Source organism: Trachypithecus francoisi, unplaced genomic scaffold (assembly GCF_009764315.1).
Source record: "Trachypithecus francoisi isolate TF-2019V2 unplaced genomic scaffold, Tfra_2.0 Lachesis_group10, whole genome shotgun sequence".
In the NCBI taxonomy this organism is placed as follows: Eukaryota; Metazoa; Chordata; class Mammalia; order Primates; family Cercopithecidae; genus Trachypithecus; species Trachypithecus francoisi.
Genome location: NW_022681455.1, coordinates 47,426,092 through 47,448,848, shown reverse-complemented (window position 1 = coordinate 47,448,848; position 22,757 = coordinate 47,426,092). Strand labels below are relative to the sequence as shown.

Sequence of the window (22,757 nt, the reverse complement as noted above, 5' to 3'; positions counted from 1 at the left end):
TTGTATTTCTAGCTCTAGATCCTTGAGGAATTGCCACACTGTCTTCCACAATGGTTGAACTAATTTACACTCCCACCAACAGTGTAAAAGCATTCCTATCTTTCCACATCCTCTCCAGCATCTGTTGTTTCCTCACTTTTTAATGATTGCCATTCTAACTGGCATGAAATGGCATCTCATTGTGGTTTTGATTTGCATTTCTCTGATGACCAGTGATAATGAGCATTTTTTCAATGTGCCTGTTGGCTACATAAATGTCTTCTTTTGAGAAGTATCTGTTTATATCCTTTGCCCACTTTTTGATGGGGTTGTTTTTCTTGTAATTTGTTTGAATTCTTTGTAGATTCTGGATATTAGCCCTTTGTCAGATGGGTAGATTGCAAAAACTTTCTCCCATTACGTAGGTTGCCTGTTCACTCTGATGGTAGTTTCTTTTGCTGTGCAGAAGCTCTTTAGTTTAATTAGATCCTATTTGCCAATTTTGGCTTTTGTTGCAATTACTTTTGGTGTTTTAGTCATGAAGTCCTTGCCCGTGCCTATGTCCTGAATGGTATTGTCGAGGTTTTCTTCTAGAGTTCTTATGGTTTTAGGTCTAACATTTAAGTCTTTAATCCATCTTGAATTAATTTTTGTATAAGGTATAAGGAAGGGATCCAGTTTCAGCTTTCTGCATATGGCTAGCTAGTTTTCTCAGCATGATGTATTAAATAGGGAATCCTTTCCCCATTGCTTGTTTTCATCAGGTTTGTCAAAGATCAGAGGTTACAGATGTGTGGTGTTATTTCTGAGGCCTCTGTTCTGTTCCACTGGTCTACATATCAGTTTTGGTACAAGTATCATGCTGTTTTGGTTACTGTAGCCTTGTAGTATAGTTTGAAGTCAGGTAGCGTGATGCCTCCAGCTTTGTTCTTTTTGCTTAGGATTGTCTTGGCAATGCAGGTTCTTTTTGGTTCCATATGAACTTTAAAGTAGTTTTTCCAATTCTGTGAAGAAAGTCTTTGGTAGCTTGATAGGGATGGCATTGAATCGATAAATTACCTTGGGCAGTATGACCATTTTCATGATATTGATTATTCCTGTCCATGAGCATGGAATATACTTACATTTGTGTGTATCCTCTTTTACTTCACTGAGCAGTGGTTTGTAGTTCTCCTTGAAGAGGTCCTTCACATCCCTTGTAAGTTGGATTCCTAGGTATTTTATTTTCTTTGTAGCAATTGTGAATGGGAGTTCACTCATGATTTGGCTCTCTGTCTGTTATTAGTGTATAGGAATGCTTGTGATTTTTGCACACTGATTTTGTATCCTGAGACTTTGCTGAAGTTGCTTATCTGCTTAAGGAGATTTGGGGCTGAGACAATGGGGCTTTCTAAATATACAATCATGTCATCTGCAAACAGGGACAATTTGACTTCCTCTTTTCCTAATTGAATACCCTTTATTTCTTTATCTTGCCTGATTGCCCTAGCCAGAACTTCCAACACTATGTTGAATAGGCATGGTGAGAGATGGCATCCTTGTCTTGTGTCAGTTTTCAAAGAGAGTGCTTCCAGTTTTTGCCCATTCAGTGTGATATTGGCTGTGGGTTTGTGACAAATAGCTCTTATTATTTTGAGATACGTTCCATCAATACCTAGTTTATTGAGAGTTTTTAGCATGAAGGTTGTTGAAATTTGTTGTAGGCCTTTTCTGCATCTATTGAGATAATCATGTGGTTTTTGTCATTGGTTCTGTTTATGTGATGGATTACATTTATTGATTTGCATATGTTGAACCAGCCTTGCATCCCAGGAATAAAGCTGACTTGATTGTGGTGGATAAGCTTTTTGATGTGCTGCTGGATTTGGCTTGTAAGTATTTTATTGAGGATTTTCACATCGATGTTCATCAGGGATATTGGTCTAAAATTCTCTTTTTTTTGTGTGTGTGTCTCTGCCAGGCTTTGGTATCAGGATAATGCTGGCCTCATTTTATGAGTTAGGGAGAATTCCCTCTTTTTCTATTGATTGCAATAGTTTCAGAAGGAATGGTCCTCTTTGTACCTCTGGTAGAATTCGGCTGTGAATCCATCTGGTCCCGCACTTTTTTTGGTTGGTAGGCTATTAATTATTGCCTCAATTTCAAAGCCTGTTATTGTTCTATTCAAAGATTCAACTTCTTTCTGGTTTAATCTTAGGAGGTTGTATGTGTCCAGGAATTTATCCATTTCTTCTAGATTTTTTAATTTATTTGTGTAGAGGTGTTTACAGTATTCTCTGATGGTAGTTTGTATTTCTGTGGGATCAGGGGTGATATCCCGTTTATCATTTTTTATTGCATCTATTGCAGTGAGCCGAGATTGTGCCATTGCACTCCAGCCCGGGTGACACAGCAAGACTCTGTCTAAAAAGAAAAAAAAAAAAACACTTGATTTTTACAGAGCAGTGAGGACCAAGTTCAGTTAAATAGCATGGAGTTCTGTTAGTGTAGACAAGACTTCTTTAACAAGCCTGAATGTTCACAGGGTAAGATCTGAGAAAATAAAGGCAGGGCTATGCCAACCGGGATGAACCTTGTAAGATAGGAATGGTAGGCCACAGGGAGAGGACTAGTAGCATGGCTCTGGGGCAAGTGACTTGACAATAGGAGAAGGGATAACTAACAGGGAAAACAGAGAGGTAGATAGATTAGAAACCATGATGAGAATACATGTCAGGCTCAGCAGGGCTGAAGGACGGAGAAAAGGGCACACTGTTTGGTTAGATAGGAAACAGCTTAGAGTGGCAAATGGCAATGTCATATCTTCCTTGTTTCTGTACCTTTGCTTATTTTGCTTCATTGGCTCAGAAACCCAACTGATTTCTTCCAATACAAAATTTCCCCATATTCAAGAATAACTATTCTGCCTTGCCTAAGTACTCCAACCCTCAATAATCTTTTTTTTTTTTTTTAATCCTTCTCTATGCGTATAACTTGGGTCACTTATCTCGGTACTAAATTATGGGTCTGTACCATATGCTTTCATGTATGTTAATCTCATCAATCTGGTTTTGTTGAAAGCTTCTGGAAGGCAGAGACCTTGCCTGATATTCTGCTTGCAACTCTGCCTCTTAGCATAGCACTCGGCCAAAGCGAGTCCTCAGTAACTACTTGGTGATTGAGCAGATGAAAGGAGATCAGAGAGAGATAACAAGTAAAAAGTTTGGAGATGACAATGACTTGATAACTCCTGAACTGGACAAACAGCTCCTGAACAGAAGCTAATTATGTTCCATGATCCCTCTACACTTCAAAGCATCTGCTTGGACCTCCCACTCCCCAAATAATTCCTTCTTCAATCTACTCTTTTCCTACTTCAAACAGCCCACAATTCTCATAACCAAGAGAAATATACCACACGATCCAATGAGTATCCTAGCACTTCAGTGACAGAAAAGGATCATAAAAGATCATTTAGTCCACTTTTATCATTTTTCACACGAGGAAGCTTAAAAATCCAAGCAGATACAGTGAAGTGCAGCGACTTGTCCAAAATCACACCACTGGTTAATGCCAGAGCCAAGACCAGAAGTGAGATCTCCTGGGTATTACACTTTTTATAACATCACGTTGCATCAATATCAAAGTAAGCAATTTTTCTATTTATCATAACCCTAAATTCTAATGTGTCTGAAGAAATTTCTAACTTTCCAACCCAATGTTTCTTCTTTAATCAGAGTAGTTTATAAAAGACTATACTTTCAAAAAGGGATTCCAGAAAGGAAGGTTAATTTATTGAGTAAATACTAAGGGACAAGTCCTGTGCTGGAAATTTTATAATTTTGTCTCATTTATTCCTCATATCTCCACTATGAGATAGTTAACTGCCTTACGAGTGAAGAGATGCAAAAAGATTAAGATACTTGCTTAAATTTACACAGTTAATAAGTAGTATAATGGAGATTTGATCCAATACCTGGTGGCTCCCCAAGCCCACTGCCTTTTGAGTAAACTGTTAAAATTTCTTTTAGCTAGAGCAGGGAAGGGTGAAGAACAAGGTCTATTTTCATACCAACTCTTGCAGTAAGGGACAAATGATTTAGGATTGCGAGAAAAGCTTATGGCAAAATGAAAACATTACACATATGGACTCCAAAGCAGATGGGGAATGGGCAATTCCAGATGAGCTCCCTTTTCCACAGTGCTTTATATTTTGCAGCTTCTTTTCCTAAGAGAAGGGAAATAAATGGCCCCACTGTTCTTGGGAGTGGGACAGAAGTATCTTATCCTCAAGGGACTGGCCATCTTAGTTTTCAAATTATTCCTTTCTTATCATCCAAGAGAGAAGGAAGCTTCTGGAACTGTGCCTGCTTTGCAATTCTATCCCCATTTTATCTTATCCAAGAGTGCCATCTTTGTAGCATGTCACCATGGAGACTTGATCAAACGCATGCTCATGCACTTAATCTTACAATCTGTTGCTCACTGACTGATGTTCCTTCTTAGGCCAAAGAACAGCAGGTTCTTAAATGAATTCTTTTAAAGAACCAGACTGCTGACAAATGTTTAACCCAAGTCTGGTACATAGCACTTTGGTAATACACAATATTAAATCTGTTATTGTTTGGATAGCACAACTCAGGATGTTTGAATTATGACTTGGAAAAAGAAAAGGCACACCATGTATGTTAACTCTTACGCTGCTTGTCAAACTTTCCAAGTTTGTTTCATTCAGCAAACATTTATTGAGCTAGGTAACTATCTCACATCTCGAGTATGGAGATATGAAGATCACTAAGACATGAACTTTGACCCCAAAGAGCTCAAAGTCTGGCTGGGGACACACAGAAATAAAGTAACTATAGTATAATATCACATATGCTATAACAGACACACATGGAACTCACGAGAGGAACAGCTAGCTCCAAATGGAGGTAGAATAGGTGAAGAGAGAGCATTAGGAATGGCTTCTCAGATGAGGTGCCATTTGAGTTTGATCTTAAAGGGTTGATTCATGCGAAGGGAAATGAAAAGAAAACAACTCCAACAAAGGCTTGGAAGCACAACAGGAAAAACGTAGTTAAGGAACAGAATAATCAAATCAGATTAGTGTGTAGAATTTGGGGTAGGGATCCCCGGAGATTGGCAGGCAGTGGGGATGGAAAACTAAACTGGATATAGTAAGTAAAGGCTCTATGTGCCGTGATCAGAATATGGGTAGTTTTATTAGGACTTTGAACTTCAAATTGAGAGTAATGAGGACTCTGCTGGGTTTCTGGTGAGAGAAGAACATGATCAGTTTTGGATTCTGAAAAGCTCATTTTCCTTAGCATATGAAGAAGAGATTTTTGCAGGACTAAGAGGTCCAGACAACACTAGAGGCAGGGAGAACAATCATGAGGTTTGTGTACTCATCTAGGAAAAAGACCTAGGGCAGAAGGGATATTGTGAAGGGGCAGAGGACACAACTGGTAGAGATATAATTAAATTAGAATCAATTGAGATAAAATTATCAGGTCTCGGTGACACATGGAATGAGAGGGATAATGGATAATTAAGTCTTAGCCAATGAGAAGGCTTCCCAGAAGGCACATATGACAATCCAGTTTGACCAGAACTTCAGTCACATGGCCATGTATAGCACAATTGGAAGCTGGGAAATGTAGTCTTTTTTTCTGGGGAGTCATGGGATCAGCTGAAAATAGGTATACACTTATCAAGTGGGATAAGGGCAATCTCTGCCACCCGTATCTGTATTACAGCTGCAGTATTTGAATCATCCTTTTATTTTCTCTCCTCTGGAGATGTTGAAGATGAGACTCCTCAAGGGGAGATATTGTATCTGCAGTAGCCAACAGTGCTGGGCACACAGCAGATACATAGATACTTAGTATGCTTTGCAATGAAACAATCTTGCCACTGCCTAGATACATATCTTTTTCTTTTCTCTTTTCTTTTCTTTTTTCTTTCCCTCCTTCTCTCCCTCCCTCCCTCCCTCCCTCCCTCCCTCCCTCCCTCCCTCTCTCTCTTTCTGTCTTTCTTTCTTTTCTTTTTTGACAGAGTTTCACTCTTGTCGCCAGGCTGGAGTGCAGTGGCACAATCTCGGCTCACTGCAACTTCTGCCTCCTGGGTTCAAGCAATTCTCCTGCCTCAGCCTCCTGAGCAACTGGAATTACAGCTGCTTGCCAGAATGCCTGGCTAATTTTTATATTTTTAGTAGAGATGAGGTTTTACCATGTTGGCCAGGCTGGTCTCGAACTCCTGACCTTCCAAAGTGCTGGGATTACAGGTGTGAGCCACCATGTCCAGCCTTGCTTAGACATAATTCAAGTTCTTCCCTTTGAGCTTAAATTCAGCTAATTAATGCGCCTTTTCTATGCTCACACCTTTTCCCGTCAACTTTCTGTCATTCCTTCATAGATCGGCTCAGGATGTTTGTCATGCAGCAGTCACTTCTCAAAATGTGGACAATTGTTGTTTTCATTATAAAGAATGAGGACTTAGATTTTTTAAAAATGAAATTTTACTAGAGCTTCTGAAAGTGTGCAGTATAAGTTAAAAAAAATAAAAAGGTAAGATGGTAAATCTGGTGATTTCTTCAATATCCAGATGTATATATCAGGTTTTTAACAAGAAAGACAGATAAAATAGAAAAAAAATGAAAGGTTAGAAGAGCGTTACTTGGAATACACTAAGGAAGAGGAAAGAATTAGCAATGATTTTTGAGGCTGGAAAACTAGGAAAATTGTACAACATTGGCAGAAAGACAGAAAGTCCACAGTTAGGATGGGGTGGAGACAGAGTAATTTTTACGGCAAAGATGACATTGGATTAACTCACTTAGGCCTTACTTTAAAATTTAGCTGTAATTATGATTTATCAACACATATCTCCTCCTTCCTTGGAACTTGGGAAGGAACTTCCTTATGTATCACTGAATTTTTATCCTTTCCCAGAAAACAGACATGTTAAGTTACCATATTGAAAATGTGGTAGTGAGTTATTCAATGGTTGCAGCATTGTTACTTCAAAATGGAAGGCATTTATACATTTCAATTCAAAATAATAAAATTTCACACTGCATCTAGATTCAAATTATCTATAATCTGTCACTCTATAGAGGGACATGTATTTAAATGTTAGTAGTAAACAGAATTGAGTAAGTTTTTTCATCTCCCAAAATGTATATTAAATTTCAACTTGATGTGATCAGTGGAACACCAGGAATTCATGAAGTTTCAAAGTGGTCCAAGCACAAGTAAACCATTTTTTTTTTTTTTTTTAGTTTTAGGAAGATAAATAGTTGAGAACTTCTAATACCTGCATAGTAACCCAGACACTAAACTCTAAACTTGCTCAACTTTTTAGAGCAAATTCATCAGATATTACCATGAAAAATGTGAGTTTGGATGCAAGGAGTAAAATGGACTAAATAAAAACGTATTTGAAACTCCTCCTCCTCTTTAATACCTATGTAACTTCTTAAAAAAAAAACAACAACCTTATAATAGTATTGGCCAGTCATTTGAATCTCTGAAGAAAAAATTGATACTGTTATGCATGAAAACACAGCACCTATCCCTCACTCTTCCAACTTCTGAAAATAGCTAGAGAGTGGCAAGTGCAACCATCATCCTCTCCCCAAAACTCCATATTTAGTGGTAATATTTTCTAAAACTTCTTTGAATTTTACTAGAGGTTATATATTGTAGCTTTTTCCCCACTCAAACATTTATAGACAATACTGACACATGTTTGAAATAATAGATTGGAATTAACCCTCATATTAATTTTAGTTTCTTCCAAAGTGTGCATAGAACAAAGAACCAAAGGACAACATGCTAACTAATAAAGTAAATCGTTGGTATTTACGACTTAGCAAGTTATCTTCAGAAGCACTGGGTGTTGGATCTTGAAGCTGATAGCTTAAAGAGTGTGATTCTTTTGAAATGGGACCAAAGAAGGCTAAGATAAGCCCAGCACCATAGGGCTCCCAACATAGGGGTGTTGACTGGACAGCTGAAGAGGTAATATCAATACAGTGTGCCGTGCTGTCAGTACCTAGATGATGGATAACACGATACTAGAAATGGTGGCCACAGTCAGGAGACTCGGCCTTCCTGCAGGTGAAACAAAGGAAGGAATAATAGGTGCTCTCTCACATTCAGAAGTGTGTGAGATGCCAACATGCACGAGAATATTCCATTTCTCCTTCTGAAGCAGAGTGTTACCTCTTCTACCATCCACATCCTGACAAGACCTTTGGAAATCAACTCAAAAATTTTTAGCATTACTTTTCGGGGGAAGTTTGATTTAAAAAAATCTCAGTAATAATCTGATTCTAAATTCTTGATTTTTAAATTAGGAAAATGAATCTTTTGACACATTTCAAGGAGTCTCTCCAAGACCATCCATGGACCCAAAACCACTGACTCTGGGTTTTAAATCCTGTTAGTTTGGATTTTCTTAATTGCATTCATAAGCCCAGAGGTTCTCAAACTTTGCCCCATATTAAAATCACCTTGAAAACTTAAAAAACAAACCAACAACAGCAACAAACCTCAGTGCCCAGGCCAGGTCATGTCCTGTTCCAATTAAATCAGAGGCTCTAGAGGTGGGGCCCAGGAATAAATATACATGTTTTAAACTCTCCAGGTGATTCCACAGCGCAGCAAAGGTCAGCAAAGGCGTCTGCAGCTGAAATAATTTAGTTGGAATTATCTTGGAAAAAAAGAAGCAAAGATAGATTAGGGATGTGTAATGCTTTCTCAGCGCTTTTCCTGGGCCAATAGGCGAGTGCAATTCCCTCAGCGAACGCCAAGGGGCACCCTCTCCCTCCCCGCTGTACCTGGAACGCCTTCCTCTTTCCAACCGCACAAAGAGCCCGGCCTCCTCCCGGGTGACATCACAAAGGGCCGGTCCCCCGCCCCTTCGGCGCCACCACGTGTGTCCCTGCGCCCGGTGGCCACCGACTCAGTCCTCGCCGGCCAGTCTGGGCAGCGGAGGAGGGTGGTTGGCAGTGGCTGGAAGCTTCGCTATGGGAAGTTGTTTCTTTAATCTCTCGCGCCCAGCCCTCCTCCCTGGTTCTCCGCAGCCGCTGTCGGAGGAGAGCACCCGGAGGCGCGGGCTGCAGTCACGGCGGCTTCTCCCCGCCTGGGCGGCCGCGCCGCTGGGCAGGTGCTGAGCGCCCCTAGAGCTTCCCTTGCCGCTTCCCTCCTCTGCCCGGCTGCAGCAGTGCACATGGGGTGTTGGAGGTAGATGGGCTCCCGGCCCGGGAGGCGGCGGTGGATGCGGCGCTGGGCAGAAGCAGCCGCCGATTCCAGCTGCCGTGGGGCCGCGCGCCCCGGGCGCCCCTGCGAGTCCCCGGCTCAGCCATGGGGACCTCTGCGAGCAGCAGCACCGCCCTCGCCTCCTGCAGCCGCATCGCCCGCCGAGCCAGAGCCACGATGATCGCGGGCTCCCTTCTGCTGGTGAGCGCTTGCGGGGACCGGGGGTGGCGGCGGCGCCGGAGCAGAAGGAACCGCTCTTCGGGAGCCGGGCGGATCTCCGGGCCGCGGCTTCGGGAGGCGCGGGGCCCGGCCGACTGGGTTACGGGCACTGAGGGGTTTGCAAGGGAAGGCAACACACCGGAGGGCCTCGACTAGGTTATTTGGGGGAATCGCAGGGCTCAGCCGGGGCTGGGGAATGAAGACGAATTGTTTTCCTTGCAGTCTGGCTTTGCTGGAGGAGGCGCTAGAGGTGGCCGCCCGGCTTCTGCGCATTTGAGGGCTTTTCCCCCTACTCGGCCTACCTCGAGCACCCCACGTCCACAGCCACAGCCCTCCACCCATCGGCCACTGCCCCTTTGCGTGGTGTGGGGCCGGGGCCGCGGTGTGGGGCTCCGAGGGCCGGTCGAGCCCGGCGCTTTGTTGCAGCTGCAATGTCATGTCGGGATGCTACCGCAGTGGAAGAGAGTGGTACCGGTGCGCGCCGGACAGCGGAGACCTCCGGGTGCTGCCTCGCGGTGCATTCCCAAGCAGGGCGCAAGCAGCCCCCTCCTCCATCCCTTTACCCTCTCTCTTCCCTCTTGGCTTGGGTGGGGTCTCAGGTTCTGCATGCCGAAATATCACCCTTAGACCCACTCTCCGGCGCCTCCAAAGCGCCGGCTTCCAGCCAGCCAGCGCGCTAGCACTCTAATGGGGGGAGGGGGAAGGAGATGTGTGTAAAGGAAGATGAATTTTCTGCGGTCTTTCCGATCCCTCCTTTACCTGTGGCTAGGCAGGTGACCCTGCAGGATGGTGCAGTCTCCCTCATCGCCCAAGCTGCATCCATATCTCGGGTCAATCATGTTGACCAAAAACTTACCCTCAACTTCCCCCCAATTCCCTCCCTTTATTTCCAACTATTGGGGTGAAGGGGCAAGTTAGATGGAAGAAAATTTGAGGTCAAACCCTTGAGCTTTCCTTGCCTATCTTTTATCCCTGCAGGAAGGATGGAGATTCTTAGATAAAAACCAAACAAAAACAAAAAACAAGAGCTTGTTTTCATGGCAGGGCTGTGTAAGGGAAAAGCAGGCTTGCTGTCTCCTTCCCCAAAAGGGCTTAATGCCTGGCCAGCCAAGAACTGCTTAGATCTCAGGGCATTGCAGTTGCTATGGCCTGGGAATTCATCCTACAGACACTCTGGTTCCTTGTGTGTGTGTTTTAAGAGGAAGAGAGAGACTAAAGAAAAGTTTGTTACTGTTAGCATTTATAATGAAGCAAGTCACAGTCTCCCTTCAGAAACTCTTTTCTGCCCATTTATTAATGGCATGGCCAAGGTTTATATCTTTGAAACGAGTGTGGTGGATGGTAAGCAGTAGTGGGGGCGTCTCTTGGGACAATGAACCTGAATTGACAGTCTTGGTGTGGAGAGAAACACATCTAGGTCCATGGGAACACTGCTCCTAGTTCAGTGGAGTGAGAATTACTCCTTCTTCACGGCCTTAGATCCACTTCTATCCACTACTATGTTTTGGGTGCTTCCAACACATCTGATTATTATGTGCCTCATAGAGTCCATTCCCAGATTAAATCTGAAGTCATTGTGCAATACTCCATTTATTTTACCTTTTAGCATGAGGTAGGTAATTAAACAAAGGTCTTGATGTAATCAAACGGTAGGTTGCTTTAACTGAGAAAGGGCCCAGCTCCTTTTTTTGAATCATCAGGCTAGGCGCCCTGGCTCAAGCCTGTAACCCCAGCATTTTGGGAGGCCAAGGTGGGAGGATTGCTTGAGTTCAGGAGTTTGAGATTTGCCTGGGCAACATAGTGAGACCCCATCTCTACAAGAAGTCAGGTGGGTATGGTAGTGGTGTACCCCTGTTTGCCCAGCTTCTCAGGAGGCTGAGGTGGGAGGATGGCTTGAACCTAGGATGTTGAGACTGCAGTGAGCTGCGATCATGCCATGGCACTCCAGCCTGAGTCACAAAGTGAGACCTTGTCTCAAAAACCAAAATAAAAAATAAGTCATCAAACTCAACCTATCCTAAAGATTTTGCACTGGATTTGCAACTAAAGACCTGACAATTTAAGTTTGGCTGCTTTGAAAAAAATAAAATTTATAATGGGGATTAGGAGCAGTCTCAAGATGATAACCAATACAGGATTCCTTATTCTTCTGCTAGCTATGCTAAAAAGACTTCAGTTAAATTCATAGAATGGCATGAGGTTGAGCCCTTCATCCTGAAGGGTGACTGGAGGGTGTGCCAGGAATCAGCAGAGACTATGTTATAATCCCCATCCAGGGTGGGGAGGAAATGCCTTTTGTCTTTCACATTCTTACTCTGCATGCCCAAGTCCACAGGACAGACTTTGTTAATGTGTAAAATGATGATCTCATGATACTGTTCCAAGAAGTATTTATCCCATTGGGATCATTGGCCATGTGAACATGATGGACACCAGGTCCTGGAGCCTGGGTACACATGGCAGGGTACTCAGAACACTACTGGGGGAGGTGGGCAAGTTAGTGGCATGCCCACATATTGCAGTTAGATTAAAAAAGTAATAATCCAAATAAAGTGTTCTGTTTATTGTGTCTTCTAATGCTCTTCTTTCAAATATCTCCGTTTTTGTGTGACAGTATTTATTGTCGTCATTTTTGTGTTGCGACTTTTTGTTTGTCATGACTGGCTAACTGCATGAAAGATAGCTTACTATGAGCTTATAAAAATACAAATATACATGCACACAATATGATATAATACATAAACACACATATATAGCAATTGTATATGTATAGAGAGAGCAATTGCTACATGCCAGGTGCTTTGTATATGATATCTCACTTATTCATAGCATCTTTGTGAAGCAGGTGATATTATCTCCATTTTATAGTTGAGAAAATGGAAGCTCCTGGAATTTCATTAGTTTGTCCCAGGCGACACAGCTTGCACGTGATATTGCTGGGGCCAGAACTCAGGACTGCCCGGCTCTTCAGCTCATGTCCTCCTTTAGCCTTGTGCTACACTGCGTGTTTCACAAGTCCAAATTGCTTGGTAATAAAATGTAACAACAGAGAAGTTTTTGTTGGGGAACAGTTAAGATGGCGGTTTGGTTCATTACAGAACGTGAATGAGAATTACAGGAATGCTTTTGGAAGGAAGTATTCTTGTTGCTTGCACTTCTACTTCTGATGAGTGTCTGCATGATAATAGGAAGTAAAACATACACTGAAAGACAAGAGCTGGGTTCAAAAGTCTGGGGCTCAGGTGGACAAAATGTTCTTGTTGCTCAACACCCAGTAAGTCTAATGTGCATGGATGTGCTTTGTCGTCAGAATCTAAGATTACCTTCCACCTTCTTGACTTTACCAATTGTACTTTCCTGCCTGAGACACTTACCCTTGCTATATCATATCTCTGTAAGGCAGAGACAAGACTTTTAGGTTTGTTCCACTGATAAGGAATGCTTTAGAATGGCTTGCCCAGCATGACAATATATAGTCAGAGACGCCTCTTGCCCTCAGGGAGCTCACTTTAACTGCATAGATAGGATGTTCACAGTGAGGCAGTCAGAAGAGAAGGGAGCCATAACTGGTAAGGGTATCATGTGTGAAGTTTTAGAAAACACTCTTTTGCAAGCATTATGAATTCCAGATAGAGGGCTATTTGCTGTTATAGCCTGTCCAGCTGTGTGTTTGCCTAGAAAGTGCCAAGTAATAGTGTTTTTCTGTTACTGAAACTAGACATGTAGCTTAGTGCTACCTCCTGATCTTCATTTATCAAAGTACATTACCTGGCACATTGGCAATTCACTTTGACTGTTTGGGCAAGCGTGGAGTGGTTTGGAGGGGGCTGAAGTTCTGAATCACGTCAAGACTTGGTGGCAAATTCAAGCAGAACTTTAAATTAGAGCTGATATTATATCCAAAAGATTTTCTCCCTCCTATATATCTTAGCTCTACAATCCTAGAATGAGAAAGCTGGAAGGGAGCATAAAAAATACTGATTTAACACCCTATATTTTTTGGTTGAGAGAAAAAAAGTACTCTATTGGGGAAGTGACTCATTTTTCATATTTACAAATGAACCTGCATGGAGCACCCTTTCTAAGCGAGGCACTATCCTGGGCAGTGGGAACCCAGGGATGAACTGGGGTTTGGATCTTGCCATGAAGGTACAATTTATATGGTATATAAAATGAACATGGCCATCACCAGTGCTGGTTGGGTTTTACTCGCTCATATGGAATCAGTGGATGAAGGTACTGTACTTACCGTAATACACAAAATATGACTGATGTTAAAATCTTTAAAATACCTGAAGTAACTTTGGCTGTCGGAGATTCAGAGAAAAAAAAAAACACTTTCAAATCTGAGAATGACATACATTAGCCTCAGTGGAGAAAGCAACTTCTAATCAGAGGAATGAGGAGTTCAAAACCTGTGCTGGAATGCAGGAGTCCTGACCTACCCCATGAGTTATCATTACATTCAAAATGTGTATAACGGAGTTGAGCTCTCTCATCTGAACTGTTTCTGAAGACATGTGTTTGAATCTTCTTCAAGTCCAGTCCAAAACAAACAAACCTCTAGTGTAAATAAACTACACAAGTAAATCAAATCAGCAATAAAAAAAAGTTCCTTGTAAATGGGATTTAAGGACTACCTTAAGTTGGGAAGGAAAAAAAGGGAGACTTGAAAAGGCATATATCCACCTAATGCCTGCTTGACATGTTTTAGTGTGGCCAAATGTTGACAAAGTCTATCAAGCAGGATATGGTAAGCACAGTCAATGCTGTATTTTCTGGGGCAGTTTGCAGACAGTCCTTTTCTCCAGGTATGCTCTCACTGGGTCGGAACAAATAGGTGTGAGCTTCTGGGCTGGCTCTGGCAGATGGTCTTTGTCCTTTCTGCATTGTAGACCAGAATGTGGAGACATCACACTTTAACTTTTCGGGCAACTATATACACGAAGATGAGAAGTGAAGCCTCTTTGGAGGCTGCATAGACAGTTTACAAATTAATTTTGTGCTCAGCTGGTCCTTCATAAAGCATGTAAACTCTAATTGCCTTAAATAAACATCTTTTTTTTTTTTTTTTTTTTTGGTTTGGTTTTTGGTGACACAAAATGGTCAGGTGCATTATCAGACCATTACTATTCAGGGGCTGGTATGAATTGAGTGACTTTTCCTCATGCTTATTTTCCAGTAAGCACTAATATTCTGTTGGCTTTCTTTCCCCAAGCAGGCCTGGCAAATTCCGGTGATACCAGGTCATCAGCAACTTCTTGGCAAACTCAGGTGCTTCTCTTCTGTGACAGGAAGAGCCCAGGTTATCTCTGAGCTTTGGGCTTGTGTCCAGTGATCACTTGGAGCTGACTCAGTGTGGACCATTAGACAAAGATATGTCTGTTTGACAGAATGACAATAGGAGCCATAATAGGAATCAATTTGGTCCCCAAAGTTGGATCCTCATTTAGCATTAGCAGAAGGCTGGGTTTTGTGGCTGTAGCAGCAACAGCTGCTGAGCTTTGATTATTTAGGATGGGGCAAGATCATGAATAAATACTGGCCTTGCCCCAGTGTTTGTGTTTGTCAAATACCAAAAAATAAAATAGGAATCCTAAATTGGCTTGTATGCTGCCACCTGGCTTTCTTACCACCTTCATTTCTAGCCTGAATCCAAGAGGGGAGGAGCTTGGGCAAAGGTTATAACCTGAGAGGAACCTGGCAGATATCAGTGAGTACAGGCAGGACTGAGAGCTATCCAGAGGTGGGGTTCACTGATATTTAGGCTGCTGACTCAAAGCAATAGTGAGCAATAGTGATCTCAGTGAGATCAGTGGGCAATAGCAATCTCACTGTTCTTGAGAGGTGTTAAAAGCCACCAGAAGATTTTCTTGTCAGTATCCTGGCTTCAAGATGACAGATGTGTGCGGTGGTGGGAAAGTTGCACTCAGAGAGATCTCAGGCAGGTGTGGGGCTGAGCAGGGTGTGGGTGGGGATCAGAACATTGCCCTGTGGCTTCATATTTAAAAATTAAACCTAAGACTTTGTGCTAAACAAAAATAAAAACAAGAAAAGTAACAGGGGGCACTTAGTAAGCTAAGTCATAGCAAGGCTCATTATCTAATCTTTATATACTTTTCTATTTGTTCTGCTGCTCTCAATACTGCTGTGTGGCTCTGTTGCTTGGCTCCCTTGCAAATCTATCTGTTTTGGGAAAAGGAGCATGAGCTTAATGGATTTAGGAGAGAGGAGAGGAGTGAGTCCATGAGTCCTGGAATCAAATGAGAGCAGCTGTGCATTCAATAGGGCTTCAGCTCTGAGAGCCCAGAGGGGAGGAATAAGCAAGTGGGTGTTCATATTAATCATTGATATTGCTATCACTTATTTATTGAGTACTTATCTTTGACATTGTGTTGAATACCTTCTACAAATGATCTCAATACATCTGACAAGTCTATGAGGTAGTAGCATTAGCCCCATTTTACAGATAAGCAAATGGAGTTTGAAAAATCTTATGGTCATGCAGTTGGCAACTGCAGGAGAGAGGATTTAAATCTAGGTCAGTGTGGCTTTGTGCACACTGCTTTTTCTGAAAGTTGTTGGTAGGAGAGAGGTCACCTTAATTTACCAGAATTTTGTTTTCTGTAAAGAGAATGACTTTACCCTAGAGTTGAACATTCTCTTTCCAGAAATTTAATGAGCAATTCTGCTCCATGATGGTACTTGGAAGTTTAACTAAAACTGCTGGTCATAAAGTGAGAGCGACGTTTGAAAGGGGAGGGTATGCAGTCATTGGTAAGCTTTTTCCAGCATTTTCCTATGGTGTGACTCTGACGGGCAATGGTGCCATGGCTAAGATGGAAAGATACTCCTGTAAATTGAAATGTTATAAATAGGGAATGAATGCTTTGCTTTCCTGCTACTCGGGTCATTTTGAAAAATATTTGTTTAGTGAGTAACGGTGTGACATGGGTTCTGCTTAGCAATGTAGTTTCAACTCACTTATCCTGAGAACTTGAGGACCTTTTAGGGTTTTCTTTGCTGTCAGCCTAGTTATTTGTATAGAATAAGTGCACAGGCTTGTACCATCTGTTATTAGTATTTCCTTTTTTCACTTTTCATTTCAGGTCTCTTAGAAACCGGTTTAACTCCATGATTTGAGGGGTATCAGAGGTCATGTGTTTGTGTGTGGCTTATCATACTGACTGGTAGCACTCGCTTAAGTAAGCTTTTAAACATCGCTTTGTAGGTTGTAGAGACTGAGTAAACTAGAAAAAGGTAAAGGGTGAGAGGAAATTATTTAATCATTTGTCCTGGAAAACAGGTTGGAATTCTGGTCTCCCAAATAACCTTTGGGACAAGACCATTGTTTGATTTCATCCTGTATACGGCCAGGTCAGCTTACCCAGGATGAGGAGAGGTGGGAGTGTTGGGAAGGAAGAAAGAGATTCCAAGGCGAATGGTAACAGGTCCCCAGAATAATTTAGCTGGATATTTTTGTTAATCCATTTTGTGATGCTATAAAGGAATATACAAGACTGGGTCATTTATAAAGAAAAGAAGTTTATTTCACTCATGGTTCTGCAGGCCGTACAAGAAGCATGGAGTTAGCATCTGGTTGGCTTCTGGTAAGACCTCAGGAAGCTTTTAGTCATGGCAGAAGGGAAGGGTGGCTGGTGTGTCACATGGTGAGAGAGGGAGCAGAAGAGAGGGAAGGAAGTGCTAGGCTCTTTAAACAACCAGGTCTGGTAGGAATTAAAAGAACTCAGTTATCACCAATGGGACAATGCTAAGCCATTCATGACAGATCCACCTCATGACCCAAACATCTGCCGTAACACTCCCTCCAACATTGGGGATCACATGTCAACATGAGATTTGGAGAGGACGTACATCCTAACTATATCATGATTCAATCTTTGCTGTTCCTTTATGTGTAGAAGTCCATGACTCCACTCTCCTCTTGGGTTTAAACCTTGCTGACCTGGTCAAGGAAAAATAACAAAATAGACGAGGTTTGTGTGTGTTTCCTCATTTGAAAAGCTCAGGGCTAATACTGTTTTTCAGCTTCTCAAAGATAATATGCTCTTCATTTTTGTGTTTCTGGCTCAATGTCCTGACACATAGCAGTTAAGCAATAAGTGATTAATGAATTTCAGAAGGATCTTGATTTAAACTAACTGTTCATTCATTCTAGACAATTTAGAGGTTAGTTGGAGCTAGAGTTACATCTCAGTCCTTTGAACTACAACTGAAGAATAGTTGACTTATTAAGAAAGAACAATTTAAACTTATGTAAGTTGGCAGACTAGAAGAACCTACTGGGTATAGAATTCTCTTTATGTGTCATTTCAATTCAATTCCCTTTGTTTACAGTATTTATGTATAGTTAAAACTAATGTGTATGTACCTGCTTGTGTTCTGCTTTTCTTAGTGTAGATATTTTCTGTTATCTTAGAGAGATATATTTATATGTTATCCATTTAATAAAATTTATGGGGCATCTATTAAATGTCAGGCATTGCTAGACTTTGGGTATATGATAGTGAAAGGCTATTCATGGGCTTTCTTTCTTGGATGCCATAAAAGCGGTGATGCTTAATAAGAACAAGCCATTTAAAGAACAGAAGGAAGAATATGCCAGGAGGAAGGACGGTATGTGGGATGGCCCAGAGGGAGGAAAGAGCCTACATGTTCAGAGAATAGAAAGAAGACTACGGTGGTTGGTGCTCAGTGAATGGGGACAATGGATCGAGCTTGAAAAGGCAGGCAGAGGCAAAATCATACAAGATCCTTTAAGGGATCAGGACATCACACAGAGTGCAGTGGGAAGCAGGGTAGTAATATGACTTGAATGCAATTAAAAAAAAAAAACTCACTGGCAGCTCTGTGGAGAATGAATTAGAGAAGGGGAGCATAGAAGCTGGAGGCCAGTTAGCACCTTTTACAGTAATTCAGGGCAGAGATGATGGTGCTGGGGCAGTGACAATGAAGATGGGGATTACTAGATAGAAATTTTGGAGAGATTTGCTGATGGCGAGATAGGAAGGAGCAGGTGATATTGAAACAAAGCAGTGATCAAGGCTGATTCCTAGGTTCCCACATTGAGCAGTCTATGGTGGTCTGATTACTTTGAAAGGGAAGGCTTGGGGAGCAGTGGGTGAAACTGAGAGGCCTTAAGTTTGGATGCATATTGAAAAAGTTTGAGGTGCCTGTGATTCACTCATTTCAAGCCTTTATGGCTGCCACTTTTTAATAGCTCTGTCCCCTCCAGTTGGCACTGTGTTGAGCCATTCTACGGTTGTTGGATGCTTGGCTTGCTGTCTCTTTGGTCTTCCACTACAAGCAGCACTAATGAAGTTGTCTCTGTATAAACCAATGGCTCTTTTTCCTTTTTGGTTTTTCCCCAAGCTGTGTTCCTCAAAGTGGAATTGCTGGGTCAAAGGAAATGAATGAACAGTTTTATGGCTTTTGCTGCACATTGCCAGACTGTAGTCCAGAAGAACTGAATTAATTTAGAATGCCACCAGCCACCTATAAATGTGCTTTCTAGCCCACAAGACTGCCAGTATTGGAGTTTATAACTATAATTTATTTACACTGCTTTAATTATAGATATATGAGGGTCCTTGGTTGTGCAAATTTGAATTTCAATAGCTCCTAGGGATATCAGACATTTATCCATAGGATGATCACCTTTGTAATTATGTACTCATGTAGCCCTCTGTCGTAACGATTGAGTAAGAGTTATGTTAGCCACATTTGCATGAATTCTTTACATACATTTTTAGTTTTATAAGCTTTTATTAGCAGTGTATGTCATATTTTTACATTCTACTTTTAATATTCTTATATTTAATAACATAAAAATTGAGATTTATGTTTTTATTTTTGAGATAGAGTCTTATTCTGTCCCCCAGGCTGGAGTGAAGGTGGCACGATCTCGGCTCACTGCAACCTCTTCCTCCCGGGTTCAAGCGATTTTCCTGCCTCAGCCTCCTGAGTAGCTGAGATTACAGTGTGCACCACCCTGCCTGACTAATTTTTGTATTTTTGGTAGAGGCGGAGTTTCACCATGTTGGCCATGTTGGCTGGTCTCAAACTCCTGACCTCAAGTGATCCTCCTGCCTCAGCCTCCCAAAGTGCTGGGATTACAGGTGTGAGCCACCATACCCAGCTGAGACTTATATTTTTAAACCTTTTTCTTTGTTTGTGTCTGAAAATATTTGGTGTCTGAGAATATTTTCATTTTATTGGTGCTGTTCATTTTAACAGAAATTGATCTCTTTGCAGGTGCAATGAACTATTCTGATAACTTTGAATTTTCTATGTGATGTTTTAAATGTTGGGTTTGTTGACTTTTTGGACTTTAGTGTCATATTTGTGGTAAGAACTACATTAGTATGTTCTGCAAGACAGTAATACTCATTGCATGAGGAAAGGGTTTTATGGTCAACTATGTTTAGGGAGTGCTAGGTTCAACTAAGTCACCATTTCTGGCAGCTCTCCTGCAGGGCCTGCTGGCGCCGTCAATAGGTTAATATTAATTGTGCCTTTCTGAGAGAAGGCTCTAATCAGGAGCACTTTCTAAAGTTTTAGGCCAGGGGCTGGTAAACTTTGTCTGTGAAGGACCAGATAGTATATATTTGCAGCTTTATGGGCCATGTGATTTCTGCTCTAACTACTTAATTCTGTGTTTGAATGGTGAGAGCAGCCCTAGGCAATACCTAAGAGATTGGGTGTGGCTGTGTTCCAATAAAGTTTTATTTGTGGACATTACAATTTGATTGTCATATCATTGTTATATGTCACAAAATATGATTATTTGTTGGATTTTTAAAACACTATTTAAAATGTAAAAACCAATCTTAGATTGTGAGCAGAAACAGGCAGGTACTGGAGCTTACTCACTCTTTTAAAATTTTTATTTATTTATTTTAATTTGGGACAGGGTCTTGCTCTGTCACCCAGGCTGGAGTTCAGTGGTGTGATCACAGCTCACTGTAGCCTCAACCTCCTGGGCTCGAGTGATCCTCCTACCTCACTCAGCTTCCTGAGTAGCTGGAACACCACCATACCTGGCTTTTTTTTTTTTTTTAATTTTTTGTAGTGACGGGGTCTCCCTGTGTTGCCAGACGGGTCTCAAGCTCCTGGGTTAAAGCGATCCTCTCCCCTTGCCCTCCCATGCTCACTCTTTTTTAAGACCATAGAATCATTAATATCGCATGGGACTAGATCAGGGAAACTCACTGTGGGAAATGCTTACTTAAATTCTTCTCCAGTTATCTAAAGTACTTATTAACAGTAAATCCTTTCTGCTCTCTTGTGTTTTCTCATTTGCTGTATACCAAGTTTTTATTGTAAATGTTTTGAAAATGCTAGTGGACCCATGTTTCTCTTTTAACTCTTTGCTGTGCAGTCTGTATTTTTTGTTTTGTTACTTGCTCTTAGTCCGGGATGGTTTGTTTCAGGATTATAGCTTTTAAAAATCTGAAGTCTTTGATACACTTCTCAGGAATTGAATACTTACATTTTAATTGGGGTGTTTTAAAAGATTGTCTTGGCCAGGTGCAGTGGCTTACATCTGTGATCCAGCACTTTGGGAGACCGAGGCAGGCGGATCACTTGAGGTCAGGAGTTCAAGACCAGCCTGGTCAATATGGTGAAGTCCCATCTCTACTAAAAATGCAAACATTAGCTGGGCATGGTGGCACACGCCTGTAATCCCAGCTACTGGGGAGGCTGAGGCAGGAAAATTGCGTGATCCCAGGAGGGAGAAGTTGCAGTGAGCTCAGATCGTGCCATTGCAATCCAGCCTGGGTGACAGAGCGAGACGCCGTCTCAAAAAACTTAAAACAAACAAACAAAAAAAAAAGTAAAAAGAGAAAGGATTTTCCATCACTGGTTAGAAAATTTGAAAAATAAAAGTAAAAAACTAGAAGATTGTTAAAATATAATACATCGTTAAGTTGGCGGGATTGATAATTAAAATAACATTTATGGAATGCTTACTATGTGTCAGACACGTTTTGCCTGCTTTATCTGTATTAACAATTCTCAAAACAGTCTTTGAAGAGTAGGTATTGCTAATTAACTCCTTTATACTAATGAGGAAGCAGAGACACAGAAGTGAGTCATTTGCCAAGGCCACCCAGAATTAAGGATAAAAAAAATCCAACACGTTTTTCTACTCGCACACAAGGCTAAATACAACACCTTTGACACCAAATTCTCCAGCAGACACCAATTGAGTGCCCTCTAATTCAATTGAGTTCTGACCTGTCTACCTGGAGGTAGGGTCGGATCCCACAGTTTAAAGACTCAGTCCCAGGGGACTGCCCCCAACATCTGATGTCAAGCACAAGCCGCAGATTATTTTGCCTGTGCTTTGGCCTGACCAGCTGTAGATCAAGGTTCCCACAAACCCTTCCTCAGGTTTGATTAATGTGCTAGAGCGGCTCACAGAACTCAGGGAAACACTTTACTTACTCAGCCTCCTGAGTAGCTGGGACCACAGGCATGTACCACCATGCCCAACTCCAGTTTCTTAATAAAGGATATAATAAAGGATACAAATGAACAGCCAGATGGAGGAAATGCATAGGGCAAGGTGTGTGGGAAGGGGCATGGAGCTTTCATGCCCTCTCTCGGTGCGCCATCCTCCAGGAATCTCCAGGTGTTCAGCTGTTCAGAAGCTCTCCAAACCCCAGTCCTTTTGGGCTTTTATGGAGACTTCATTACTTAGACATGATTGATTATATCACTAGCCTTTGGTGATCAGCTCAACGTTCAGTCCTTCTCCCCTTCCCGGAAGTTGGAGGTGGAGTTGAAAGTCCCAACCCTTCAATCATACCTTGGTCTTTCTTATGACCAGCCCCTATCCTGAAGCTACTTAGCAGCCCCCAGCCACCAATCATCTCATTAGCATACAAAAGACACTATTATGACTGGAGATTTTAAGGTTTTAGGAGTTGTGCACCAGAAACCAGGGACAGAGACCAAATATATAGTTATTAGATCACACTATCACACCTAGCTAGTACCTGGTAGATCTGGGCTGCTCAGCACGCTATAGGCTAAAATATTAATAGGTTTTGTTTATGTGTGCTTTTATACCGGAGTTGCTGCACTGGCTGGAGTCATTGGTTTTGCCTTGGTTCATATGCTTTTCTTTAAATCCTTAGTGAGCACAGAGTAACATTCCTTCTGCATCTTTCCTCCTGTCTTGCATGGAATGCCAATTCATTTACTACTTAGTAACTAAATAAATGGGTAGCCTACTCTTGGCTTCTTCATGTATGCAGAAGTCTTAGAAATAGTTATTTCTAA

The 22,757-nt window shown here is 41.8% G+C and overlaps 1 protein-coding gene and 1 long non-coding RNA gene across 2 annotated transcripts in view; one reads left to right on the top strand and one right to left on the bottom strand.

Annotated features, from left to right (window-relative positions):
* Positions 1-7,436: 7,436 nt before the first annotated feature.
* Positions 7,437-8,884, bottom strand: LOC117087323. The gene is made up of 3 exons (XR_004438761.1): positions 8,807-8,884; positions 8,519-8,679; positions 7,437-8,019 (listed from the first exon to the last, which is right to left on the bottom strand). It is a non-coding gene; the product is annotated as an uncharacterized LOC117087323 (long non-coding RNA).
* Positions 8,885-8,928: 44 nt separating this feature from the next.
* TNFRSF21 (TNF receptor superfamily member 21) overlaps positions 8,929-22,757 on the top strand; it is a 74,264-nt gene continuing 60,435 nt past the window's right edge. The window contains exon 1 of the mRNA XM_033217392.1: positions 8,929-9,428. Within this exon, the coding sequence (XP_033073283.1) occupies positions 9,333-9,428 (96 nt within the window). The 5' untranslated portion in view covers positions 8,929-9,332. The remainder of the gene's footprint in view (positions 9,429-22,757) is intronic.